At 43.3% G+C, this 23,023-nt stretch overlaps 1 protein-coding gene across 1 annotated transcript in view; it reads left to right on the top strand.

The window, feature by feature from the left end:
* KCNT2 (potassium sodium-activated channel subfamily T member 2) overlaps window positions 1–23,023 on the top strand; it is a 1,265,156-nt gene that overhangs the window by 780,944 nt on the left and 461,189 nt on the right. Inside the window, exon 20 of the mRNA XM_040359820.1 lies at window positions 12,452–12,523. Coding sequence (XP_040215754.1) covers window positions 12,452–12,523 — 72 coding nt within the window. The remainder of the gene's footprint in view (window positions 1–12,451; window positions 12,524–23,023) is intronic.

Here is a 23,023-nt window from a genome sequence, read left to right as displayed (position 1 = left end):
GAAAAAAAGAGAATTCCGTCTGAATTTTCAATGGAGAAAGTCCAATGAAGCATACACACGGTCGGGATATCCAATGAAAAAATTCCATGTACGAGGCATCACTGTCTAGTAGTACTAAACCCTGTTCTATCTCTCTCCATGCCGATCAATGGCGGACTAAGCAGGGGGTGGGGGGGCGTTCCGCACCGGGTGCCACACACTGGGGAGTGTTAGGCCGACGCCCCCCCTCCGCGACTGAGGCATGGCGCAGTAACAGCATGATTGACGGCAGACTAGGTAACCGTCCGTGACACACAGCCTGGCAATTCAGGGGGGGTGCCGTGCGAGCCGTACCCGAGCGATACCCGCCGCCCGGGACCCAGTCGCAATGATCCCCCTTCTACGTGGCAGCGCAGCGCCGCGGCTCTGATACTATCGGCTGTGACTATCTGACAGTCACACAGCTGACCCGAGCAGCGTGAAGCTGCGGCCGCCTCCCCCTCCTCTGTACAAGTGCTCTAACACGCGGAGCGCTGATCATCACATTACATCAGCAGCATTACGGGTCTGAAGGCAAAGGGGGTGTCACTCTGCACTATTGTAAAGGGGGGTGTTCTGTATAGGGGGGTACTGTATATGAGGGGGGGGGGGGGTTCTGTATAGGGGTGTTCTGTATATGAGGGGGGTTCTGTATAGGGGGGGTTCTGTATATGAGGGGTGGTTCTGTATTGTGGGGGGGGTGTTCTGTATAGGGGGTTCTGTATATGAGGGGGGGTTCTGTATTGTGGGGGGTGTTCTGTATAGGGGGGTTCAGTATTGTGGGGGGTGTTCTGTATAGGGGGGTTCTGTATATGAGGGGGGGTTCTGTATTGTGGGGGGGTGTTCTGTATAGGGGGGATCTGTATATGAGGGGGGGTTCTGTATATGAGGGAGGGAGGGTTCTGTATTGTAGGGTAGGGGTGGTATCTGTATGGGGGGGTTCTGTATTGTGGGGGGTTCTGTATTGTAGAGGGGTGGTGTTCTGTATTGTAGGGGGGTCTGAACTGTAGGAGGGGGTTCTGTATTGTATGGGGGTGGTATCTGTATAGGGGGGTTTTGTATTTGTGGGGGGGGTTCTGTATTGTGGGGGGTTCTGTATTGTAGGGGGTGTTCTGTATTGTAGGGGGGTCTGTATTGTGGGGGGGGTTCTGTATTGTTGTTGGGTTTGTATTGTAGGGGGGTGTTCTGTATTGTAGGGAGGGGTTTGCACTGTCGAGAGGTGCAGTCTAATATAAAGGGGTGCAGGGGTGCAGTGTAATGTAAAGGGATAGAGAGGTGCTGTGTAATGTAAGGGGGTCCAGAGATGCAGGGTGTTGTGTAATGTAAAAGGGTCCAGAGGTGCAGTCTAATGTAAATGGGTCCAGAGATGCAAGGTGCTGTGTAATGTAAAGAGGTCCAGAGGTGCGGGGTGCTGTGTAATGTAAAGGGGTATAGTGATGCAGGGTGCTGTGTAATGTAAAGGGGTCCAGAGGTGCAGGGTGCTGTGTAATGTAAAGGGGTCCAGAAGTGTAGGGTGCTGTGTAATGTAAAGGGGTATAGTGATGCAGGGTGCTATGTAATGTAAAGGGGTCCAGAGGTGCAGGGTGCTGTGTAATGTAAAGGGGTATAGTGATGCAGAGTGCTGTGTAATGTAAAGGGGTCCAGAGGTGCAGGGTGCTGTGTAATGTAAAGGGGTATAGTGATGCAGGGTGCTGTGTAATGTAAAGGGGTCCAGAGGTGTAGGGTGCTGTGTAATGTAAAGGGGTCCAGAGGTGTAGGGTGCTGTGTAATGTAAAGGGGTCCAGAGGTGTAGGGTGCTGTGTAATGTAAAGGTGTCTAGAGGTGCAGGGTGCTGTGTAATGTAAAAGGGTCCAGAGGTGCAGGGTGCTGTGAAAGGTAAAGGGGTCCAGAGGTGCAGGGTGCTGTGTAATGTAAAGGGGTATAGTGATGCAGGGTGCTGTGTAATGTAAAGGGGTCCAGAGGTGTAGGGTGCTGTGTAATGTAAAGGGGTCCAGAGGTGTAGGGTGCTGTGTAATGTAAAGGGGTCCAGAGGTGTAGGGTGCTGTGTAATGTAAAGGGGTCCAGAGGTGTAGGGTGCTGTGTAATGTAAAGGGGTCCAGAGGTGTAGGGTGCTGTGTAATGTAAAGGGGTCCAGAGGTGTAGGGTGCTGTGTAATGTAAAGGGGTATAGTGATGCAGGTTGCTGTGTAATGTAAAGGGGTCCAGAGGTGTAGGGTGCTGTGTAATGTAAAAGGGTATAGTGATGCAGGGTAATGTTTAATGTAAAGGGGTCCAGAGGTGCAGGGTGCTGTGTAATGTAAAGGGGTCCAGAGGTGCAGGGTGCTGTGAAATGTGGAGAGGGGTACACAGTAGTTACAAAGAGATATTGAAGGATGCAGGGGATGCAGTGGGGTGTTTTTACATTTTACCGTGGGGTGCCAGATATAGGATTCCCCCCCCCCCCCCCGGGTGCCAAATGCTCTAGGTACGCCCCTGACGCCGATATCAAACTACAAATGGCCACTATTGAAAGAATACTTTTATAAGTGGGGCAGGACTAAAAGTAAAGAGCCATGATCGGAAAGAATAATCATGACAGCGTCCAATCAAAAGTGCTCTGTGCCCTGATTGAGCAAATATTTTATTGCTTTAGCCAATCAGGGCTTTCAAAGCACTGTGCGGCGGTGCAGTGCACTGTGATCGTTTGGCATAGCCCAAAAATATTATAATCACTGGTATGTAAAAATAAGCCCCAGCACGGAAAATAATTACAAAAGGGAGCTATTAGGGTTAAAAAAACAGGGGAAGAAACAAATAAACAGACACAGATCTGTGAAAAGGGTCTGAAACTATGTAGTTATGTAGATCTGAGACCTGAAGGGCATCCGCATCTCAGGATTTCATAGCTGAAGCCATGGAATAAGTAGGGGAACAAGGAGATCTCCAACAGATGGTAGAGGAGATGGTAGTCCCCACCAGCCCTCTAATGGGATTAAATAGAAAAGCACATAGTAGTGAAAGTTCCTATTTCCTGTCCTGCTGGCAAGGCAAAAGGGCAAAAGCCCAATGCTGCATACACACAACCGTTTTTAATGTTATGGAAAAAACAACGTTTTTCTTGACGTAATTATTGTCAAGCCTGCCTTGCATATACACGATTGTGAACAAAAAATGCTCAAGCAAAGCACGGTGATGTACAACACGCACAACACTATAAAGGGGAAGTTCCATTCGATTGGCAACACCCTTTGGGCTGATTATGCAAATGTCCCTTCTCATAACCTGCTTCTGAGCATGCACGTTTTTTTCCCCGTCTTTAAAGCCTACACAAGACTGTTTTTCACGACGTGAAAAACTACAGCGTGAAAAACGACGAGAAAAATTCAGCATGTTCTAAATTTTTAATGCCCATTTTTCATGTTAAGAAAAATGCTCTGGAGCCTACACACGGTTGTTTTGAATGACCAATTAAAAAAAATTGCATTTTTCTCATCATGAAAAACGGTCGTGTGTATGCGGTATATAATGCAAACTGTCATGCCTTGTACACACGACCGGTTTTCATGACGAGAAAACTGCCATTTTTTATATTGGACGTGAAAACAGGTCATGTGTATGCTCCCTAGCAGTTTTCTCTACGAAAAAACTGTCTGCAAAAAAATTAAATCAGCACTCTTTTTTCTCATCGTGTTTCCCGTCAGTCTTTTTCTCGTCGTGAAAAATTGAAGTGTGTATGCTTTTTCGAGGGGAAAAAAACGTGCATGCTCAGAATCAAGTATGCAGCCCAAAAGCAGCCCAAAAGCAGCTCAAAGGGTGGTGCCATTTGAAAGGAACTTCCCCTTTATAGTCCCGTCCTTCGTGTTGTACGTCACTGCACTTTGTTTGGAAGTTTTTTTGCATGACCGGTGTATGCAAGTCAGACTGGAGAGGAATTACATCAGGAAAAACTTTGTGTTTTTTCCTGCCGAGAAAAATGGTTGAGGTATCAGAGTCCTGGAATAAAAGGCCTTCTTAGGCCTCGTACACACGATAGGTTAACCAGAGGACAACGGTCTGATGGATCGTTTTCATCGGTCAAAACCGATCGCGTGTGGGCCCCATAGGTTATTTAACCATCGGTTAAAAAAAAGCCAACTTGCTTTAAGTTTAACCAATGGATTCCTAACCAATAGGAAAAAAAAACGATCGTTAGTAGGTACAACCATCGGTTAAAAATCCAGGCATGCTCAGAATCAAGTCGACGCATGCTTGGAAGCATTGAACTTCATTTTCTTTAGCACGTTGTTGTGTTTTATGTCACGCATTCTGACATGATCGTTTTTTTAACCGATGGTGTGTAGGCGCGACGGACCGTTAGTCAGCTTCATCGGTTAACCGATGACAACGGTCCATCAGACCGTTCTCATTGGATGGACTGATTATGTGTACGAGGCTTTAGACTTCAGCTTGGCAGGAATCCAAATCCTATTAGGTGTAAAAAACAGCCGTAGGGTAGGTGGAGGGAGAAAATCATCCTCTGGAAGTAGTGGAAGGTCCTGGTTTCTGAGGAATGCATCACCTTCTTGCAGGTCAAACATCATCTGTAGTGACAGTCAGGTGAAAAGGAAAACCCTATTAATAGGGAATCTGGAGATTCTGTAGATGAGCAGAGATTGGACAGAGATTACGGTATTTGGTAAGAGTGATAGGGGAGAGATCACTGTGGATCTGAAGCTTATCATCTTTATATTCAATCTACAGGTTGTTATGAGTAAGGGCCCTTTGACCATCATAGTAGTGGAACTGTACAATGATATTCTCGAGTCTCACTCCATCAAGTGATTTAGTGGCGGTTCACACTTGTGCGATGCGGGAACCCTGTGAATCCACTGCATGTTCCCGCATCGCACCCGACTCGCACAGCAATTTACACTGCCATATGTGAACTCCTGGGGAGTGTCATACAACATTAACGACACACCCATTTCAGATCGCATATAGCACTGTGAACTCAGAGTTCGGACATGAAATCGCATTGCACGGAAATTGCATGTGATTTGCACTCCAGTGTGGTGCGAATCACAAGTGATATTGCACGGCCCACTAGTGTGAACCGGCACTCAAGGCCCAAGGACCTGTGGGCACAGTCAAGATGCCAGTCAGTATAAGCTATATCAGGAGCAAGCATAGTATAGCGACCCAGGAGATAAGGGAGTAGATTGCTTTCACCAGCAAACACTGAGACCCCCAGTATATGCAGATTTTGATGCCGTTCCCTATTCTCCATATACTCCTGTTGTAGTGTGAGCTGAGAGACTGTGTGTTTTAGGTCAGATTTCCCCTCTTCCAAAGCCTGTACATATTGCATCAAGTCACCATATTTTGTCTGCAATGCAACAGCATGCTCACCAAATTGGTCAATTTCCCCCACACAATTTCCGAGAAATCTTCCCCACTCCTAGGGAGGTGCTACAGGTCAGCTGGTGTAGCGGAGCACCTCCAGGGTTAACACTGTTTGGGGTGCAGGAGCACTAAGGTTGGAGCTTTCAGGTTATCCACAGCGGCTGGGAGAGAGTCCATGGAGGGGAACTGCTCTGCCTGTGTAAGTTAGGTTGGGGATTGCAGGCTAGAGAGGAAGCGGTCAATGCTCAGCAGGATCTGCAGCTCTGGCAGTGGCACAGTGTTTTTCGGCACCCATTGGGTGCCGTGGAGTGTGGAGTGTCACACCATAGACTTTATTGGGGTTCTAAAGTTCGCATGAACATTTGGTGTGTTTGCAGGTTCTGGTGCGGACCGAACAGAGGGGTGTTCGGCTCATCCCTAATGCTGAGGTCAAATGGTGCTTGTGGATAATTTAATGCAACAAGGTCACCAGGCAGCCATAAGGTTAGATGTCCCCGCTCCACAACAATGAGGTGTGAGATCGCAGCAGCAGTTTAATCAAGCGCTCAGTCCCCTTTGGATGATGTTGCCATCCCCCACTAATCACAATAGTGTTGTGGCCCCAAATGACATCGAGGAAAGTGGAGGAACTATAGTGCAATAACTTATATAATAAAAAAAAAAAAAATTATAAAATTGTTCACAAGCGTAAACCTTCCTATAGCTTTGAGATCAGTTTTTTTTATGCTCATTCCACTAACCAATTTAAAACTATTACCACTTGATAAAAAATATCAAAGTTAACCGGTTCACGACCTGCACACATAGATTTACTGTGGCACAATGGCACCGCTGAGCGAAACCCTGTACGGGCACAGGGTTACCTTTAAGAACCGCCAGAGGGCATGGCAGGGGACCTGATTCAGAGCCAGCACAGGGATTTGTGAGTGTAAGCACACAAATCCCTGTTCTGTCAGGGGAGAGGAGACATATTTTTTGTTCCTACTAAGTAGAAACAACGATATGTCTCTCCCTCAGTCTGTCCTATCCCCATAAAGTTAGAACACATCTAGGGAGCACACATTCAACCACTTGATCGTCCCCTAGTGTTAACCCCTTCCCTACCAGTGACATTTACACAGTAATAAGTGCATATTTATAACTCTGTTCGCTGTATAAATGTCAGTGGTCCCAAAAATGTGTCAAAAGTGTCCGATCTGTCCGTCGCAATGTTGCAGTACCGCTAAAAATCGCAGATCACCGCCATTACTAGTAAAAAAAAATCCATAAAAATGCCATAAACCTTTCCCATAGTTTTTAGGCGCTATAACTTTTGTGAAAACCACTCAATATACGCTTTAAGTATTTAGTTGATCCTGCCAGTCACTTTTCTTCCTTGTTCTAAACTGACCACACAAACCACAGAAGCAGATCAGTTTTCACCCTTTGGTTGGCCCAATCACAGCCTGCCTTTTGAACATGCCCCCTGCTCTATCACAGGCTGTATCTTTCCTCAGGCTGAACAGACTATGGAATGAAAGCACATTGTGTGTCTGCACAGTGTCCTGTAACCTCTCCCCCTATTATCAGGAAGAATAGATGATTGGTCACGTGACAGAACATTTTAACCTTGTAAAAAAAGGTAAAAAAAGATCATCTCTGAAACTATGCAACATCAGTTATGGTGCCTGCATAGTTTTAACTGAGAAAGTGTATATACGTAACACTTTTAATTCACAATTACTTTACATCAATTAATTTAAAAAAAAATCCTTGTTGCCCTTGAAGTCACATAAAAAAAAAATGCTTAGGTAAATGTCCCCTATAGCAGTGCCCAGCTCCTTATGAATATAACGTGCCTGTTAGTATCAAGATGTAACTCCCCTCCAATAGACTTCAATGGGATTCACTGCTAAGCTTGGGTTTCTTGAACAGTATTCAACAAACCCCTTGACAATTAAACCAGGGCAGATTTGACCATTCCTATAAATAATCAAACCATCCTTTCTAGTTTAGTCTGACTTTCTATTATAATTAAATCTGACTGAAAAATAAAAAAATTCAACCTGCTATTTTGGACAATAATTACCTACAACCCTTTTTGTTTTCACAGCAGTCTACAGAGCAAGACAATTGTCTTCCCGGCCACTAATTATTTCTTTTTAAGTATGCCTTGAATCCTTATGACAAGCTAAATAATGCCCTCACCCCTGGACCTGATTTGAAAGCTGCTGTGCATAAAATAATTTATTGTAGCCAAGACCGCTAAAAAGCCTATCCTTTTTCTGTTTTCTCTCTCATTTCCGCAGCCAGAGCAAACCCCTTTCAACATGACTCTGATGTGACATTTCAGGTCATTTGCAGGGGGAGATAAGGATGTAATATAAAGGAGTATTACACATGATTACACATTGCACAGTTTATAAATAACTTCAGCAATTTTGCAGTAGATGCACATATAAATCTCACTTTTCCCTGGAAGTCGTATTTAATTGTATATAGTGAGAGTCTGGCCGTGCTTCAGAAAAAATAGAGAGATTAGACAGAGAGAGACAGCGGATTCGTATGATAAAGCAGATAGCAGCCAAAATGATTGTAGATTACAGCCTGTGTCAATAATAAGTCAAGAGCTTGAAAAAAAGTATACCATTATTAACCACATCAGCCCTTGAAGGATTTGCCCCCTTAATGACCAGGCCATTTTTTGCGATTCGGCACTGCGTTGCTTTAACTGACAATTGCACGTCGTGCGACGCTGTACCCAAACAAAATTGATGTCCTTTTTCTTCCCACAAATAGAGCTTTCTTTTGGTGGTATTTGATCACCTTTGCAGTTTTTTTATTTTTTTTGCGCTTTAAACAGAGTGACAATTTGGAAAAAAAATATGTATATATTTTTTTTAATTTCTGTTATAATACGTATCTAAAAATAAATAAAAAAAACACAAATTTATTCATCAGTTTAGGCCAATATGTATTCTTCTACATATTTTTGGTAAAAAAAAATCCCAATAGTAGTATATTGATTGGTTTGCACAAAGGTAAATCGTGTCTACAAACTATGGTATGGATTTAGGGACTTCTTTTTATTATTGTTTTTACTGGTAATGGCGGCGATCTGCGATTTTTAGCATGAGTGCGACATTGCAAAAGACAAATTTGACCCCAAATTACACTCTTTTGGGACCAGTCACATTATTATTAGACATGTGCATTCGTTTTCGTTAGAATGCATTTTCGTCCGAAAATCTGTTTTTTTCGTTATCGTTTTAACAAACGATAACGAAAGTGCAAGAAATGAAAACCGGAAGATCCAACATAAAAAATGCTTTATTTTCGTTTTCGTTGCGGTAAAAAATTGATATAGAGATATATCGACATTATAGGGAAAAGATTCGACATCATAGAGAAAAGATTCGACATTATAGAGAAAAGATTCGACACTATAGAAATAATAGATTCGACATTACAGAGAATAGATTTCGATTTATGAGAAAATAGATTCGACATTATAGAGAATAGATTCGACATTATTACTAGTCATACAACATTAGAATTCTTGTAGGCGGAATATTCGAACGGAAATGTACGATTCGACGCAAAGATTCGACGTTCCGTCGAATATTTTTTGACCATTATACAGAAACCAACAAAGATTCGACGTACCGGCGAATATTCTTTTGACCATTTGACAGAAACCAAGTATTATTGGATTTTCGGACGAGAGCTATTCCCCAACGAAAAACAAAATAAATCAAAACGATTTTCGGGAGTAACTAAATAAATTTATTTTCCAAACGAAAACGAAAAAACGGAATATTCCAGTCTGCACATGTCTTATTATTATATTGATCAGTGCTATAAAAATGCTCATCAATGTATAAATGACACTGGCGGGGAAGGGGTTAACACTAGGGGTGATCGAGGAGTTAAATGTGTTCCCTCAGCTTGTTCTAACTGTAGGGGGATAAGCTACCTGGGACATAACGGAGATATCTGTTCCTGATTACTGGGAACACCACATCTCTGAGATGTCCCCTGTCAGAACAGGGATCCGCCGTGTTTACAATGGCAGATCCCCGTTCTGCCTCTGTGTACAGTGATCTCAGGTGGCCGGCGGACACCCATTTTGCGCGCCTGCAAACTCACGGATCGACGTACGGGTATGTCAGTTCGGGCAGGAAAGACTATCTATTGATAAGCACATTGGTCAGTAGTGTGACTAGTGCATTTATATTGTGTCCTACATTCAAAAGTTAATAAACACCTAAAAAGTATCTATAATGGATCTATATCTTAAGTTACAGTAGGTCCAATTTATATAATTATGTAGGTGTTAGAGAAGCACAATAGTAAAAGAAGTAATTACCTTTGAGCTGCATAAAGTGGGTCCTGCTTCAGTAGAGACAGACATTGGGTCCCACTGACGTCAGCCAGGGATGTGGGGAGAGAGAGGAGAGAGAGCGTGCCGACAATCAGCTGAGCGCCAGGAGCCGTGTTTATAAAGGTACAGATTGGCAGATTTTTTACATTACATAGGCACAGGGACACATAAAGTGTAATAATGAGAAAATAAATCTGTGCTGCGGTCTAAATGTGCAGTATAAAGCAGCTCCCCTAAAGTGTTGTGAATAACAACCTTAGTAATGTGGGGGGTGTATGGTGATAAGGGGGCGCTAATCAACAGAAGTGCTAATGTGCAATAATCTATGAAAATAATAGTATATATAACTATGAAAGCATTAAAAAAATATTAAATATACCATACAATAATGCAGTGTTCAACCTGCAATAAAGTGCATGTGCTTCATACTAGCAACCCAGTATTGAATGGACAAAAGTTCAAAAACAAGTTCAATGTGTAGCAATAATCAATCAGCCATAAACAATTGATAGTCCATGCATTAAATTAGAATTCTTGATTTTTCTTGATTTTAAAGAGCTAGTGACACCCAGTGGAAAAATTGAGGTAAGTGCCTACCTCTTTTTTATAGAAAGGTAATGTGGGGCTTTAGTACAGTTTGTTTCTCAAGGTCTGTACTGATACCTAGAAAGACAGGCCAGGGAATGGACTCCACCAAGGTGTTTATCAAGAAAAAAATGAAGAGAGGCCAAACATAGTGTAATTCCGCGATTTCATAAAAATATAATACAAAACACAGGCCGAATGGCCGCTTACTTTTAAAAGTGCCCAAGCCTTGGCACTGAGGTAACAGGCGTAGTTAAGGCCAGATGTGCTGTGGAGCATTCACCGCAGTATGTCTCACTCGCGTGGCTATAGCGTGTGTTCCACCGTCTCAGATTGCCTAAACCGGAAGTGGCTGGACAGGGTAACGTGACCAGGAGCGCCTCGACGTACGTTTTGTTGTAATGACGTAGTCAGGAAGCTTGGGGACTTTTAAAATTAAGCGGCCATTCGGCCTGTGTTTTTTATTATATTTTTATTAAATCGTGGAATTACTCTGTGGTTCGCTTCTCTTCATTTTATTCCTGATAAACACCCTGATGGAGTCCATTCCCTGGCCTGTCTTTCTAGGTATCAGTAAAGACCTTGAGAAACAAACTGTACTAAAGCCCCACATGACCTTTCTATAAAAAAGAGGTCATGGTGGTTCGTTAAGTAGGCACTTACCTCAATTTTTCCACTCTGTGTCACTAGCTTTTCATTGTTGCAGTGGTGAAAGTGTGAAACATCAAGAATTCAAATTTAATGCATGGACTTTTAATTGTTTATGGCTGATTGATTATTGCTACACATTGGACTTGTTTTTGCATTTTTTTTCTCTATTCAATACAGGGTTGCTAGTATGAAGCAGATGTATTTTATTGCAGGTTGAACACTGCATTATTGTATGGTCTATGCAATATTTTTTTATTGCTTTCATAGTTATATATACTATTATTTTCATAGATTATTGCACTTTAGCACTTTTGTTCATTAGCGCCCATTTATCACCATATACACCCAGAGGGGGTGTATGGTGATGATACAGAGGGAATAAGAAGATTTATTATCAGATATGACATCGGCAGGAGTAGGGGGGGCACAGGTACGAGCAGAGAGAGAAGGGGAGGGGGAGGAGGACAGGGGAGACAGACACAGGATAGCTGCAGATAGCAGGGCTGCGGCTGACGGAGGCACCAAAACAGACCACAATGTCAGGGTATAGCAGCCATGATTATCGTGGTCAGTTTGCAGAGGGGAGGGTATTTTTTTAGGGTATACAGAGGGCCAAATGACACAACACAAGCACTGTGCTATTATTAATGCTTTGAGGGAACAGGATGTTTTTTTTTGGGGGGGGAGAGGTTTGGGGTTAACAAACACTTTAAAGGGATTGTAAAGGTTATTTTTTCCCCCTAAATAGCTTCCTTTACCTTAGTGCAGTCCTCCTTCACTTACCTAATCATTCGATTTTGCTTTTAAATGTCCTTATTTCTTCTGAGAACTCCTCACTTCCTGTTCTTCTGTCTGTAACTGCACACCGTAATGCAAGGCTTTCTCCCTGGTGTGGAGAAAGTCTCTTGAGGGGGCGAGCAGGAGTGTCAGGACGCCCACCAACACACAGCTCCTTTCTCTATTTGCAATGTAGAGAGTATCCTGGCACTCCTGCTCGCCCCCTCCCCCTCAAGAGGCTTTCTCCACACCATGGAGAAAGCCTTGCATTACTGTGTGGAGTTACAGACAGAAGAACAGGAAGTGAGGATTTCTCAGAAGAAATAAGAACATTTAAAAGCAAAATCGAAGGATGAGGTAAGTGAAAGAGGACTGCACTAAGGTAAAGGAAGCTATTTAGGGGAAAAAAATTACCTTTCCAACCCCTTTAAGTTTCACCCACCTTGCCTGGCTTTAGCTTTCCATCCATGTGCTTTCTTGTGGTCAAAATCACATCAGTCTTTCTAAGCCCCACCCCTTTAAGAGGTTCATTAAAATCATTAATATAGCACTGTAGTAAGGGCCTTTTAGATGTATTCAGATAATATATGGGAAATGTATCAGTATAACAGTAGTCATTGTGAAGTTAAGTTAGAATGTTGTTCATTTTGCATAGTATATTGTTTTATTTTTTTAACTCTTACATCTCTTTTGTTAGGCCAGATATGCACTTTTTGGATGCAATTTGCTGGTTCCCAATGGTCTACTACATGGTGGGCTGCATTGACAAGTAGGTAACATCTTCTGTTATGTGTTTGCTAGTTTATAGCCTTGTGCTTTGCATAATGTTGCTAGGAGTCACAAATTTTGAATGTGCTACATGTTTAGAATTGTACAATTGTATTATAAATTACCAGGAGCTACTTCAGCTCTGTGTGGAGTTCATGTATTTATTTATTTGTTTGTTTTGTTGTCGCAAAAAGTTTTTTTCTTGTGTCTACTTTAGAAAAGTGGTAGCTAGTATCTGATGGTTGCAATAGGCACTCTTCTTACCTATGCATAGGAGGTTGAGGTTTCTAATTTAGCATCCGTTAAGAAAACAAAAAAACTGAACTAAAACCTAAACTAAAAAGAAACCCAACCCCTTGAAATCAATAAAAGCCAAATCTGTGTCAGATATAAAATGTGCATTTTCTGGAAAAATAGGCAAGCATGGGGTGGACACTGCCCTCGGGAATATGCATTGATGCAAAATAAAAATAAAATAAATTCCATTCATCCAGGAGCAGTGATTTTTTAAAATGTTTAAAGTGAAACATTAAAAAAGGCCAACTCTAGGATGTGTGCAAGTACATGAGCGGCATGAGCAGTTATGCTTCCCAGAACTCTGCTGGAGAGAGATATGTTTGTTTCTCCTAACCTGGATTATTGCTTTCCTGACTTTGGTGTCTCTACCCCATATGCCTCGCAAACCATCTGGACAACCAAAAGGGGGAAAGAAACTTTGTTTTTCCCTGTGTGTGCCTGATCCAGCCAGCCCAAAACCAAGAGTGGCGGGAAGCCAGGGGCAGCAAGGCCTCTCAAACAGAGCCTGTGGAGGAGGCCGCTCCTTTCCAGCTGGGAATCCCTGAAGTTATGGCAGCTCTTACTAACAAGACAGAGGCAGTGCAGCTTGACACTGCAAAGTTTAAACACTGGCGCAAAAATATTGTACTGTAAATACATGTGTTTCTTTAAATGTTTGTGTTGGGTCTGCTGCAATCACAAATTCCCCACCATTTGGTGTAGAGTGTGCAAAGTATTATTATATTATTATTGTGGATGACTGTGCCAACCCTAAAACAACTATTACCAAAAATACCTGTGAGAGTGAATATTAATTTATATCCATCAATTGTGATCATCAACAATCATTAAACCATGTAAAATGTTGCGTGGAACTATACAGTAAAAAACTCTGTGTGATCAAAAAATAATAATAATAATATATGCATAGAAAAGAAAGTCCCAGTGATTTTCTTCAAAGATAAGTGATCAGATCAGCTTTCTAAAATTTAGGTCCATATTGAAAAGTTTCCATTAATCCGTGATACACTCACCAGAGACAAATAATAAAGCCTTGATTATTGCTTAGATCAGCCACTCCTCATTACAATGTATCTGGGGTTTGCCAACCAGTATCTCAATATTCATTCCATATGGATCTGCTTTTTGAGGATCTTAAAATCTAATAGGATACAAATGGCCATTGTTGCACAACATTTTTGTAATTTATTTCCTTAAAAAATATATATAAGTATTGCACTCACATGTTATAGTGCCTGTAGACGGGCACTGAGTCTTTCCAGATATCTATTTGGAGCCTGTGCTCACCATTCCATCACTAGGAACTGGCGTGCAGTACAAGCCTCGATTTAGGGACAGGACATGACGTTGGCTTTACCCAGAAAACTCTACGCATTTTGCATCCAATCATGCATCTTCAGGAAGCTTAAGGCAATATCTTGCTTCAGGTATTCATGCCTGTTATGTACTAAGCGTACCTGGTAGTAGAGTCTGACTTGCAGAAGGAGACCTCCCTTACAGCCCTGGCTTGGGAGTCACTGGAGTGTGGACATTGATCTAGAGAGCACAGCGAGGTAGGAGTGCCTGAAGCAGTGGAGTGGCTGGCACAGAAGCAGGGTGATGATCCTCCAGGGATGGCTGGAACTGCAGGCAGCAGCAGAGGTGGTTGTAGGTCAATGACCTAAGAGCTGGAGAATACAGGATCAGCAGGGAGCTGGAGCAGGGTGAGCCAAGCCGGGTTAGATGCTGTACAGAGCAAGCAGCAGACAGTAGCCGGGTCAGACAAGCCACGTCGGAGCAAGTAATCAGATGGTTAAACACATAAGGCTGAAGCGTGGTCAGGAGAATAGGCAAGGTCTGGCAGCAGGTAAACAATAGAAGACTGAGCTGGGTCAAGGCAGGCCAAAGGTCAGGGTTGGCGATAGCGGATGGTCAAACAGAGCCGGGTCGTGCAGGTAATAGGCAAACAGGTATACAGGTTACTGGGTACAAAGCTGCAGATCAAACAGCAATGTACCTTTGCAGCTGCTGTCCTTTTAAAGGCACATTGGCGCCAAGTAGCGCTAACGTGCATGTGCGCGCACCCGTTGCACGCGCAGGCATGCATAGGTGCCGCTGTCTATTCTGCACAGGAATGTGTGTGCGCATGCGTGCACGCAAACATCTATGTTCACTACCAGTTGATCCCGTACAAAGCCCTTATTCCAAATTACTTAAGCAATCGGCTTGCCACAGAACCCGAAGTTCACTTTCCGCCATATTGGTTACTGGTACTCTATGCCCATCTTTTGCCCCAATAGCTTTCTGCTCACCCCATACTCACATTTCTTTCCAAAAAGGGAACTGAGGGTCACAATTTATATGTTATCTCCCCCTGTTTTACTATTATACGCTAAATGTGCACTTGCCCCAAAGGGATAGCTGGAATGACTTTATAATCTTATTACAAGTATCATACTCAATAAATTGTTAAAACATTAAAAACCTTTTTCATTTATTAGTCTCTTTAGCTAGTCTACCTTTATTAAGGACTGCATGTAAACATAGCTTAATTTATTTAATTCATACAAATGTCAATACTAATATATGGATTTAAATTTGATAAATCTGAAAAAATAATAATAAAATAGAAATTAAAATAAAATTAAAATAGAAATAAGCTTGACACTGGGCTGATTAGACAGGATCCGGACAAAATCTGCTTCCATCTTAACCCCGCCTAACAGAGAATAAGCCCTGTAAAAGATACTGTGGTGGAGCACACCACAGCCATTCGTACACTGCAGATTAAAGTGAGGACCCTGGAGTCCCATTAAGAAGATGTGGAAAATCATAGCAGGAGGAACAACCTGCAAATCGTGAGCCTGGCTGAGGGAGTGGAAGATAGAAATCCAACTCTGTTTGTGGAGGAACTTCTGGTGTCCCTACTACCCTCTGTTCAGCTCTCCTTATACTTTACTGTGGAGAAGGCTCATCGAATGACGCCACAACAAAGCCCCATGGTGTCAACCCCTTGCACACTTTTTCTATGGCTATTAAACTTCAGAGATCAGGATGAGAGTCTACAGGCTACTCGAGCTGTGAGGGAACTCACCTACTAAAATGGAAGATTGCTATTGTTCTGGGAAGATCGTTTGATTCAGTCATGGCAGCCATGAAGGCCAAGGGGATCAAGTATAGTATCTTGTTGCTGGCTAAATTGTGGGTAGAGGATGGAGAAATGGTCAGGTTCTTTACCATCCCTAGAGATGTTGTGGCCTGGCCAGAGTCCTCATCATCATTGAGCTGACTGTATTTTTTGTCTCTAAACTCTCTTATTTACCAGTCTAAGGCATGCTGTTTCCGGGTGCCAATTGCTTGGTCCACGGCTGTGGAGACATTTCTACAATGCCCTGACATGTGGCTCATTTATTCCCGTGCTGAGCAATTTTTGCATAATGTCATTGTATGGCATGGTCTCTACTGCTATTTACTGTATCTTGCTAAATTTTGCTTATGACACAGCATGAGGTAGTGTATGGCTCACCCCCTGGGAGGAGATTAACCAGCCCAGGACCCGGGTTACAGTAAGGTGACAGTACTCCTATGCATATTTCACCTTTCACAGTACAGCTCTCAATTATCTCATGGAATAAACTAACTGACTAAATTCAGCCGTTAAGCGGTCACTGGTGTTTACATATCTCAAGAAATTCACTCCCCAACTGTGTATATTGCAGAAAATTCATCTTGCGGGATCTCGCATCCTTAATCTAAAAAAGGCCTGGCTGGGTTCTCACTATCATGCCACCTACTCTAGCTACTCTAGAGGGGTGAGAGTTCTGGTGCAAAGATCTCTACCCTTTCAGCTCACTGATGTGAAAATGTACCCGGGGGGTAGGTACGTTATCCTACATGCTCTGATTGCCTCCACTGTATATGTATTAGCCGGCCTCTATTTGCCTCCTACTGTAGATATCACACTGTTGTATAGTAAAAGCAAATTGTGTCGCAGTATAGGGTACCTAATTTACTCTTATTTGGGGATTTTAACTTGGTTCTGTGCCCGACCCTGGACAGACTCCACCCTGCTGCTAGATGGTCTCCTGGCCTATCGCTGTGGGCATCCACCTTTGTGCTGGTTGATATATGGCACCATTATAACCCTTCCAACAAAGAATTTACCTGTCATTCCTCTACATTTCAGACACTCTCCCGTATTGTCTTAGCCTTCACCACTCAGATGCTCCTGCAGCGGATTTTATCTGTGGTCATTCTTTCTAGAGGTATCTTGCATCATGCCCCCGGTTACTATTTTTTTAGGTCCACCTTCAGGTTCGGGGCTGTGGGGACTGTCCAGGCACTGGGTTATGGATTCAAATGTTGAGGAGGATATGCCGGAGCTCTATGCCACTACTGGTCTTGTACAGGTATAACTAGGGTACAGAAGGATTCTGTGAATTCTCTGGAGGAGTTGGAGCATGCCCTCCAGCAGAAAGAGGCTACTTATGTAGCTGACCCTACTCCTACTAACTATGGTGCCTGTCAGAGTGTCCTGTGTAGGAGGTGGCACTGTTTTGTGTTATAATAACGCAGAAATCTATGCTTAGCACTGCCCAATGGGTATTTGAGTATGGAGATAAAAATGGTAAACTGCTGGCCTGGTTGGCTCTGGGACAATTCTCAACAATTTATATTGGTGGCATCAAGGATGAGGACAGTACCCTACTTACAGACCCCAACTATATTAACTGTAGATTCCAGCAGTACTACCAGACCTTATACTCCACCTAGGTGGCCTATGCAGAAGCTTACTTTAGTATTTATTTGGTCTGGATTGACATACCCACTCTTGACCTTGATGCTAGTGGCAGATTTGATCAGGACATATCTGTTGAGAAACAATAGGAATCTATAGCCCATCTATAGAGCCCATCTATGGAGGGGTCTGTGCGCTGTTTTTTTTTTTCTTTTTGTAAATGCAATTTTTTCTTTAGTACGTCCTATGGCAAGAATGGAAAAAAAAATTGTTTAGAGGCAACCTCAAAATAAATAACAAACCCTTTATAAATAAAAAACCTTTGGGTCTGATATGAATTTTAGGGCTCTTTCACACGGAGCGGACCGTTTCTGGGTCCGCTCCGTGTGTCCCCGTCGGCTCAGCGGGGATCCCCGCTGAGCTGTCGGCGGATAGGGCGGTCCCCGCACACAGTGCAGGGACCGCCCTGTCTCAGCTCCGCTCTGCCCTATGGGGAACCGGATGCAGACGGACCGTCTGTCCGTCTGCATCAGTTCCGTTCCGCCGGACGGAAGAAAAATAGGGTTTTCTTCCGTCCGAAAACCGGATCCCGACGGACGTGGACGCTAGCGCATGCTCCATCCGCTAACGGACGCGATCCCATAGGGATGTATTACAAGTCCGTTAATGGACTTGTAATAACGGACAGGCGGAGCGGACGTCTGAAAGGGGCCTTAAGGGGAATCTCCATGAAACAAACCCCCAAAAAACAAAACAAATGTATAATGCATGAGATCTCTGGCTGTTCACCACCCCGTGTGACTCACACCAGGCCACATGGCCTCAGCATGGGGAGTGCCCTCTAGGAAAGCATCTTGTCTCCATGTTGGTGAGGACAAGGGCCTCTTCCACACAACTCTGGCTAGTGTTTTTTTGGGATTTGTGGGCGGGGAGCTTATCAAAATCTGGAAGCCACCTTCAATAATAAGAGAGCCCACCTTAAGAGTATGAAGTACAAAGTACCCACAAAAATGTCACCTAGAAAAAAAAGACATCCAAACCATTTGACAAGTCCTTTATTGAAAAAAATAAAAATCCCCAAAAAAGTCCCTAACTGTAAATACATCTTCAATTACAATACCCACCACCAACTGAAAAAAAAGAAATCTGATGGCCCTGTGTACATGACCAATCCCAACTGTACAACTATCTGAATGATAGCTCCCCAAGCTATCATCAGCTACAGTACATGAGGGAAGAGAAGGAAACAGTGGTAAAATCAATGCCTTTTGTCCTATTTGGAGCGAGCCCAAAGGCGTTCTGACTGACACCAGAGTGGGGTATACAACTAAGGGTAGTCCTGCCCTGTACACGGCTGGCGGCTATGAGGCCTTGGGAAGTGTTCCGGTTTGGCCACAACCCTTGCTCGAGGTAGTTAAACCAGCCCAACCTCAGCGAATACTGCCAGTGGAGTAGGGCAAGAATGTCCCTGTCCTGGCTGAGAGCAGCATCAAGAGTCCACCTGATATCACCCGGCTAGTGAGAGAAGATGCTCCTCCTGCTGCTCCAGGACCCAGCGCTCTGGTCGCCTCTCAAGGCCATGGTCAGGCCCACCTGCTTTCCTTAATGGCAGAATTACAGAGGAAAAGGGTACCGGAGTAGGGTAAGCCTGCAAGGGGTGAAAGTGGTGTGCCAGTGGGGGAGATGATACCAGTGGCCATTAAAGGAGATAATGCAGTTGTGCCAACTAAAGCCAGCTCCAAGCGCAACGATCTCCCGGCCAAAGAATGCTCCACCATATCTAATTTGAGTATTCTCTCTGACAGGATCTCCGAACTGTTATCAGACAATTTGAAAAACAAAAAGCTGCGCCAAGAAATGGTTAAACAAGTCCCCTACTGAAGGTAGAAGTAATAGCAATGGAAAAAGTCTATGAGCTCTTATGCAGAGGCCAAGAATGCACTTTGGTAGTACAAGGACACAAGTTCCATATAATGTGGCACAATGATGTAACGATGGATGAAAATTCCTCCAACACCCGGTGACATGCATGCAGTATGTGAAATTCCTCCACCTGGAAATCAAAGCCTCTTACCAGAAGGTAAGGAATCAAAGCGGATGGCTATAACCCAGCCTCGGCCTTTAGTTTCCCCAGGGATCTCAAATCAGGAGTCCGCAGCGTCACAATCGATAGACCACGCTAGACCACAGTCGCTCCAATGGAGGGAGTGTATATAAAAAAGAGGACGCATATAGCGTAATACAGTACAGTACCAAATTTATTAAAAGGTAGTCTACTTACAGCAGCAGTAGATAAAACAGCCAATAAGTTTAAAAGTTGAAAAAGCCGGCCGGCAAACAGGAGCCCTTCCTCCCGAACGTGGTGACGTCACTGACGTAGCCTCCCAGACGCGTTTCGTCACAAGCTGACGTTATCAATGGGGTAGGGGCTCTCGACAGTGAGGCACCATTAAATAGCCACCGCTCGTTATGAGAGGCAGCCCAGTTGATGTAGACCGCGCCATCTTAAGTAAGGTCACATACCCACTCGTTATGAAAGGCAGCCCAGTGGATGTAGACAGCGCCATCTTAAGTGAGGTTACATGCCTATATTGAGGAGCGCGGCGCCACGCAACCAGGACAATGTAACTACTACAGTCATAAATTTATGAAAACAAATGTATTGCACTCATTTTCTCCTGCCCAATGTAACGGGCTCATTAAAAATGTAACAAACAAAATAAAATGTATCCTCGGATAAAAACTCGAACGTGGGGCGGAGATCTCCCTGGCACTGGACTCCTCCCTCCCCTAGGCCTTCTATACTCTAATTCACCGAGGTAAATAAGTCATCTAAAAAACTTCCATTGGAAGTGCAACCATCCTACAGGTTTAAGTAATAAAAATGTTAATGAGAGGTAATAAGCCTATATAACTAATAGAGTTTCAAGAACGCTCCAAACCACATAAAGGTGATGGATGTTATAATAAAATAAGGCATCCCAAAATGGAAATTGATTTAATCAGTGATTTTAACCAGATATAACCTCATAAAAGGTTATGTCAATTGGTGTCTCCCTAAACTGGAGTACTGTGCATAGAGAACCAGTGTGACCCACGCTGGAACTCCAAAACTAAAATACAAAAAATTAATTAATAACTAAATGTGATTTATTAGAGTATGATATGCAAATGGAACTTTGGGTAATCCAAACCCCAATAAACATAGTTTATAATGGTGATATTAGTGTAAAAAAAATAGTGAAAACATTTCTATTTATGACCCTAAGAGTCATTTTAACATAAGTAAATAGCAAAAATCTTAATTTAAATATATTTAACCCTTCCCCTGCCTAAACATCTATTTTATGTCTAATTTTCCTCTTATATAATAAAGAGCAAAAATGCGCATAAAAATTATAAAAAAAAATTGAAAAAAATGTGAGAAAAAATCAAAAATTCTTATTTTATAGAAAAATAATTTTTCCACTTCCAAGAGTGCCTTTCATAAAGAATACATAGTTATGCATTGTTGATAAAAGCATTAACATCCGTATCAATGTTTAAACCAAACGGAGTGTATGATTTTAATTGGTGTATCCAGCCCATCTCCATCTGGGATATATCCCTCACTAGGTTACTCCCCCTCCAGTGGGGTTTAAATTTATCGATCCCTAGGAATAAGGTGTTAGAAGGGTCTCGGTTGTGTTTGAGTCTATAATGGTTAGATACTGAATGGTCCTTGAAACCTCCCAATATGTTGGTGATATGCTCGTTTACTCTTGTTTGAAAGGACCTCTTTGTCCGGCCTACATATTGTAGGCCACACGGACATTGGACCAAGTAAACCACCCCCGTAGATACACAAGTTATGCATGGAACAATTTTGAATTCTTTGTTAGTAACCGTAGAGGTGAACGTTGTAACACACCTCCTAGTGTTGGTAGTCAGAGAGCAGACTCTACATCTTTTACATTTGTAATACCCCTTAAGTTGGTCAAAAAAACCTCTGCTCCCAGTCGGGGGGGTCTACCACATTAAGTGACATTTTATTCCTCAGGGACTGAACTCCCCTAAAAATTACTTTAGGCCTATATGGCAAAATACCTTTCAGTATAGGATCGTTAGTTGCAATATGCCAATGTTTCCGAATCAAATGGGAAACAGACCGGTGTTGGACAGAGTAATTTGTAATGAAGGGTGCACACTTCAAAAAATCAGCACCCTCATCTTTTTTCTTGTCTACCAACAAGTCTTTCCTATCTATAGCAAGGACTTGATCCAGGGTTCCCTCTAGTTCTTCATGAGTATAACCCTTCTCCAGGAAGCGGTCAGTCAGTACTCTTGCTTGAACGGAAAAGTCCTGTGGATCAGTACAATTCCGTCTCAACCTTAAGTACTGGCTTTTGGGAACACCTTTAATCCAGGGGGCATGATGACAACTGTCAGTTGGAATGAAGGCGTTACGATCTGTATCCTTGAAAAATGTGGACGTAACAAAACTGCCTTCCTTAATTCCAATATTTAAATCCAAATAGTGGACACTGGTCTGGCTTGCCTCATATTTTAGCTCTATTCCTCTCTGATTGGAATTGAGTATAGAAATAAAGCCAGTAAGGTCCTCATACGCACCAGTCCATAGGAGGAGGATGTCATCGATGTATCTCGCCCAAAGGGCAATCTGGGAAAAATCCTGCACATGGATGACATCCTCCTCCCACTTGGCCATGAATAAATTGGCCAAGCTGGGGGCGTATTTGGCCCCCATGGCTACACCGGTAACCTGTTTGTAAAATTTGTTTTCAAACCAAAAATAGTTGGAATCGGCAGCAAATTTTAATAGTGCCATAATGTAGTCCACCTGTCTGATCGGTAACCCTGAATCTCTTACGAGGAAATGCTGGACTGCTTCCAGTCCCAATGTGTGGGGAATAATGGTATAAAGGGACTTGACGTCAATGGTAACCATCCACATATATACAGTAGGTGGAATACCAGATAAAACATTCATAATATGTTTCGAATCCCTAACATAGGAAGGGATTTTTTTAACCAGAGGCTGTAAATAAAAATCAATATATCTGCCCACCCGGGTAATAGCCAGCTCCACCTTTAGGGCCAGCCTCCTAGAGTACCACATCCAGCCCCTAGAGGGAAGGGATGGGGACAAGGTGATATAAGAGGACAGGGCCATCCCTCTGCTGGTACCAATAACGCGTCAGGGACAAATGGGGGATGTTGATTACCCCTCCCCGGTGTACTTTCAACCCGAATCAGGACTAGGATGGGACTATAATATACCCACCAATAATGCCTTTTTTCCTTTGAATGGCAGGGATTGTCCTGATGAGTATCAGATACCTCAGGCCAACCACTTCTCGGGCTCTCAAGGAGGACCCTGGTTTGCACCTCCTCCATACTTACCACAAAGTGGCTTGGCCCCTTCGGGAACTCCTGGGGGTTCCAATGGTTCCCAGAATTGGGGTTTTCACAGGCCCAGCCAGGGCA

Source organism: Rana temporaria, chromosome 7, assembly GCF_905171775.1.
Source record: "Rana temporaria chromosome 7, aRanTem1.1, whole genome shotgun sequence".
Classification (NCBI taxonomy): Eukaryota; Metazoa; Chordata; class Amphibia; order Anura; family Ranidae; genus Rana; species Rana temporaria.
Note: the sequence above shows the minus strand (reverse complement) of the source record. Positions and strands in the feature narration are given on the sequence as shown.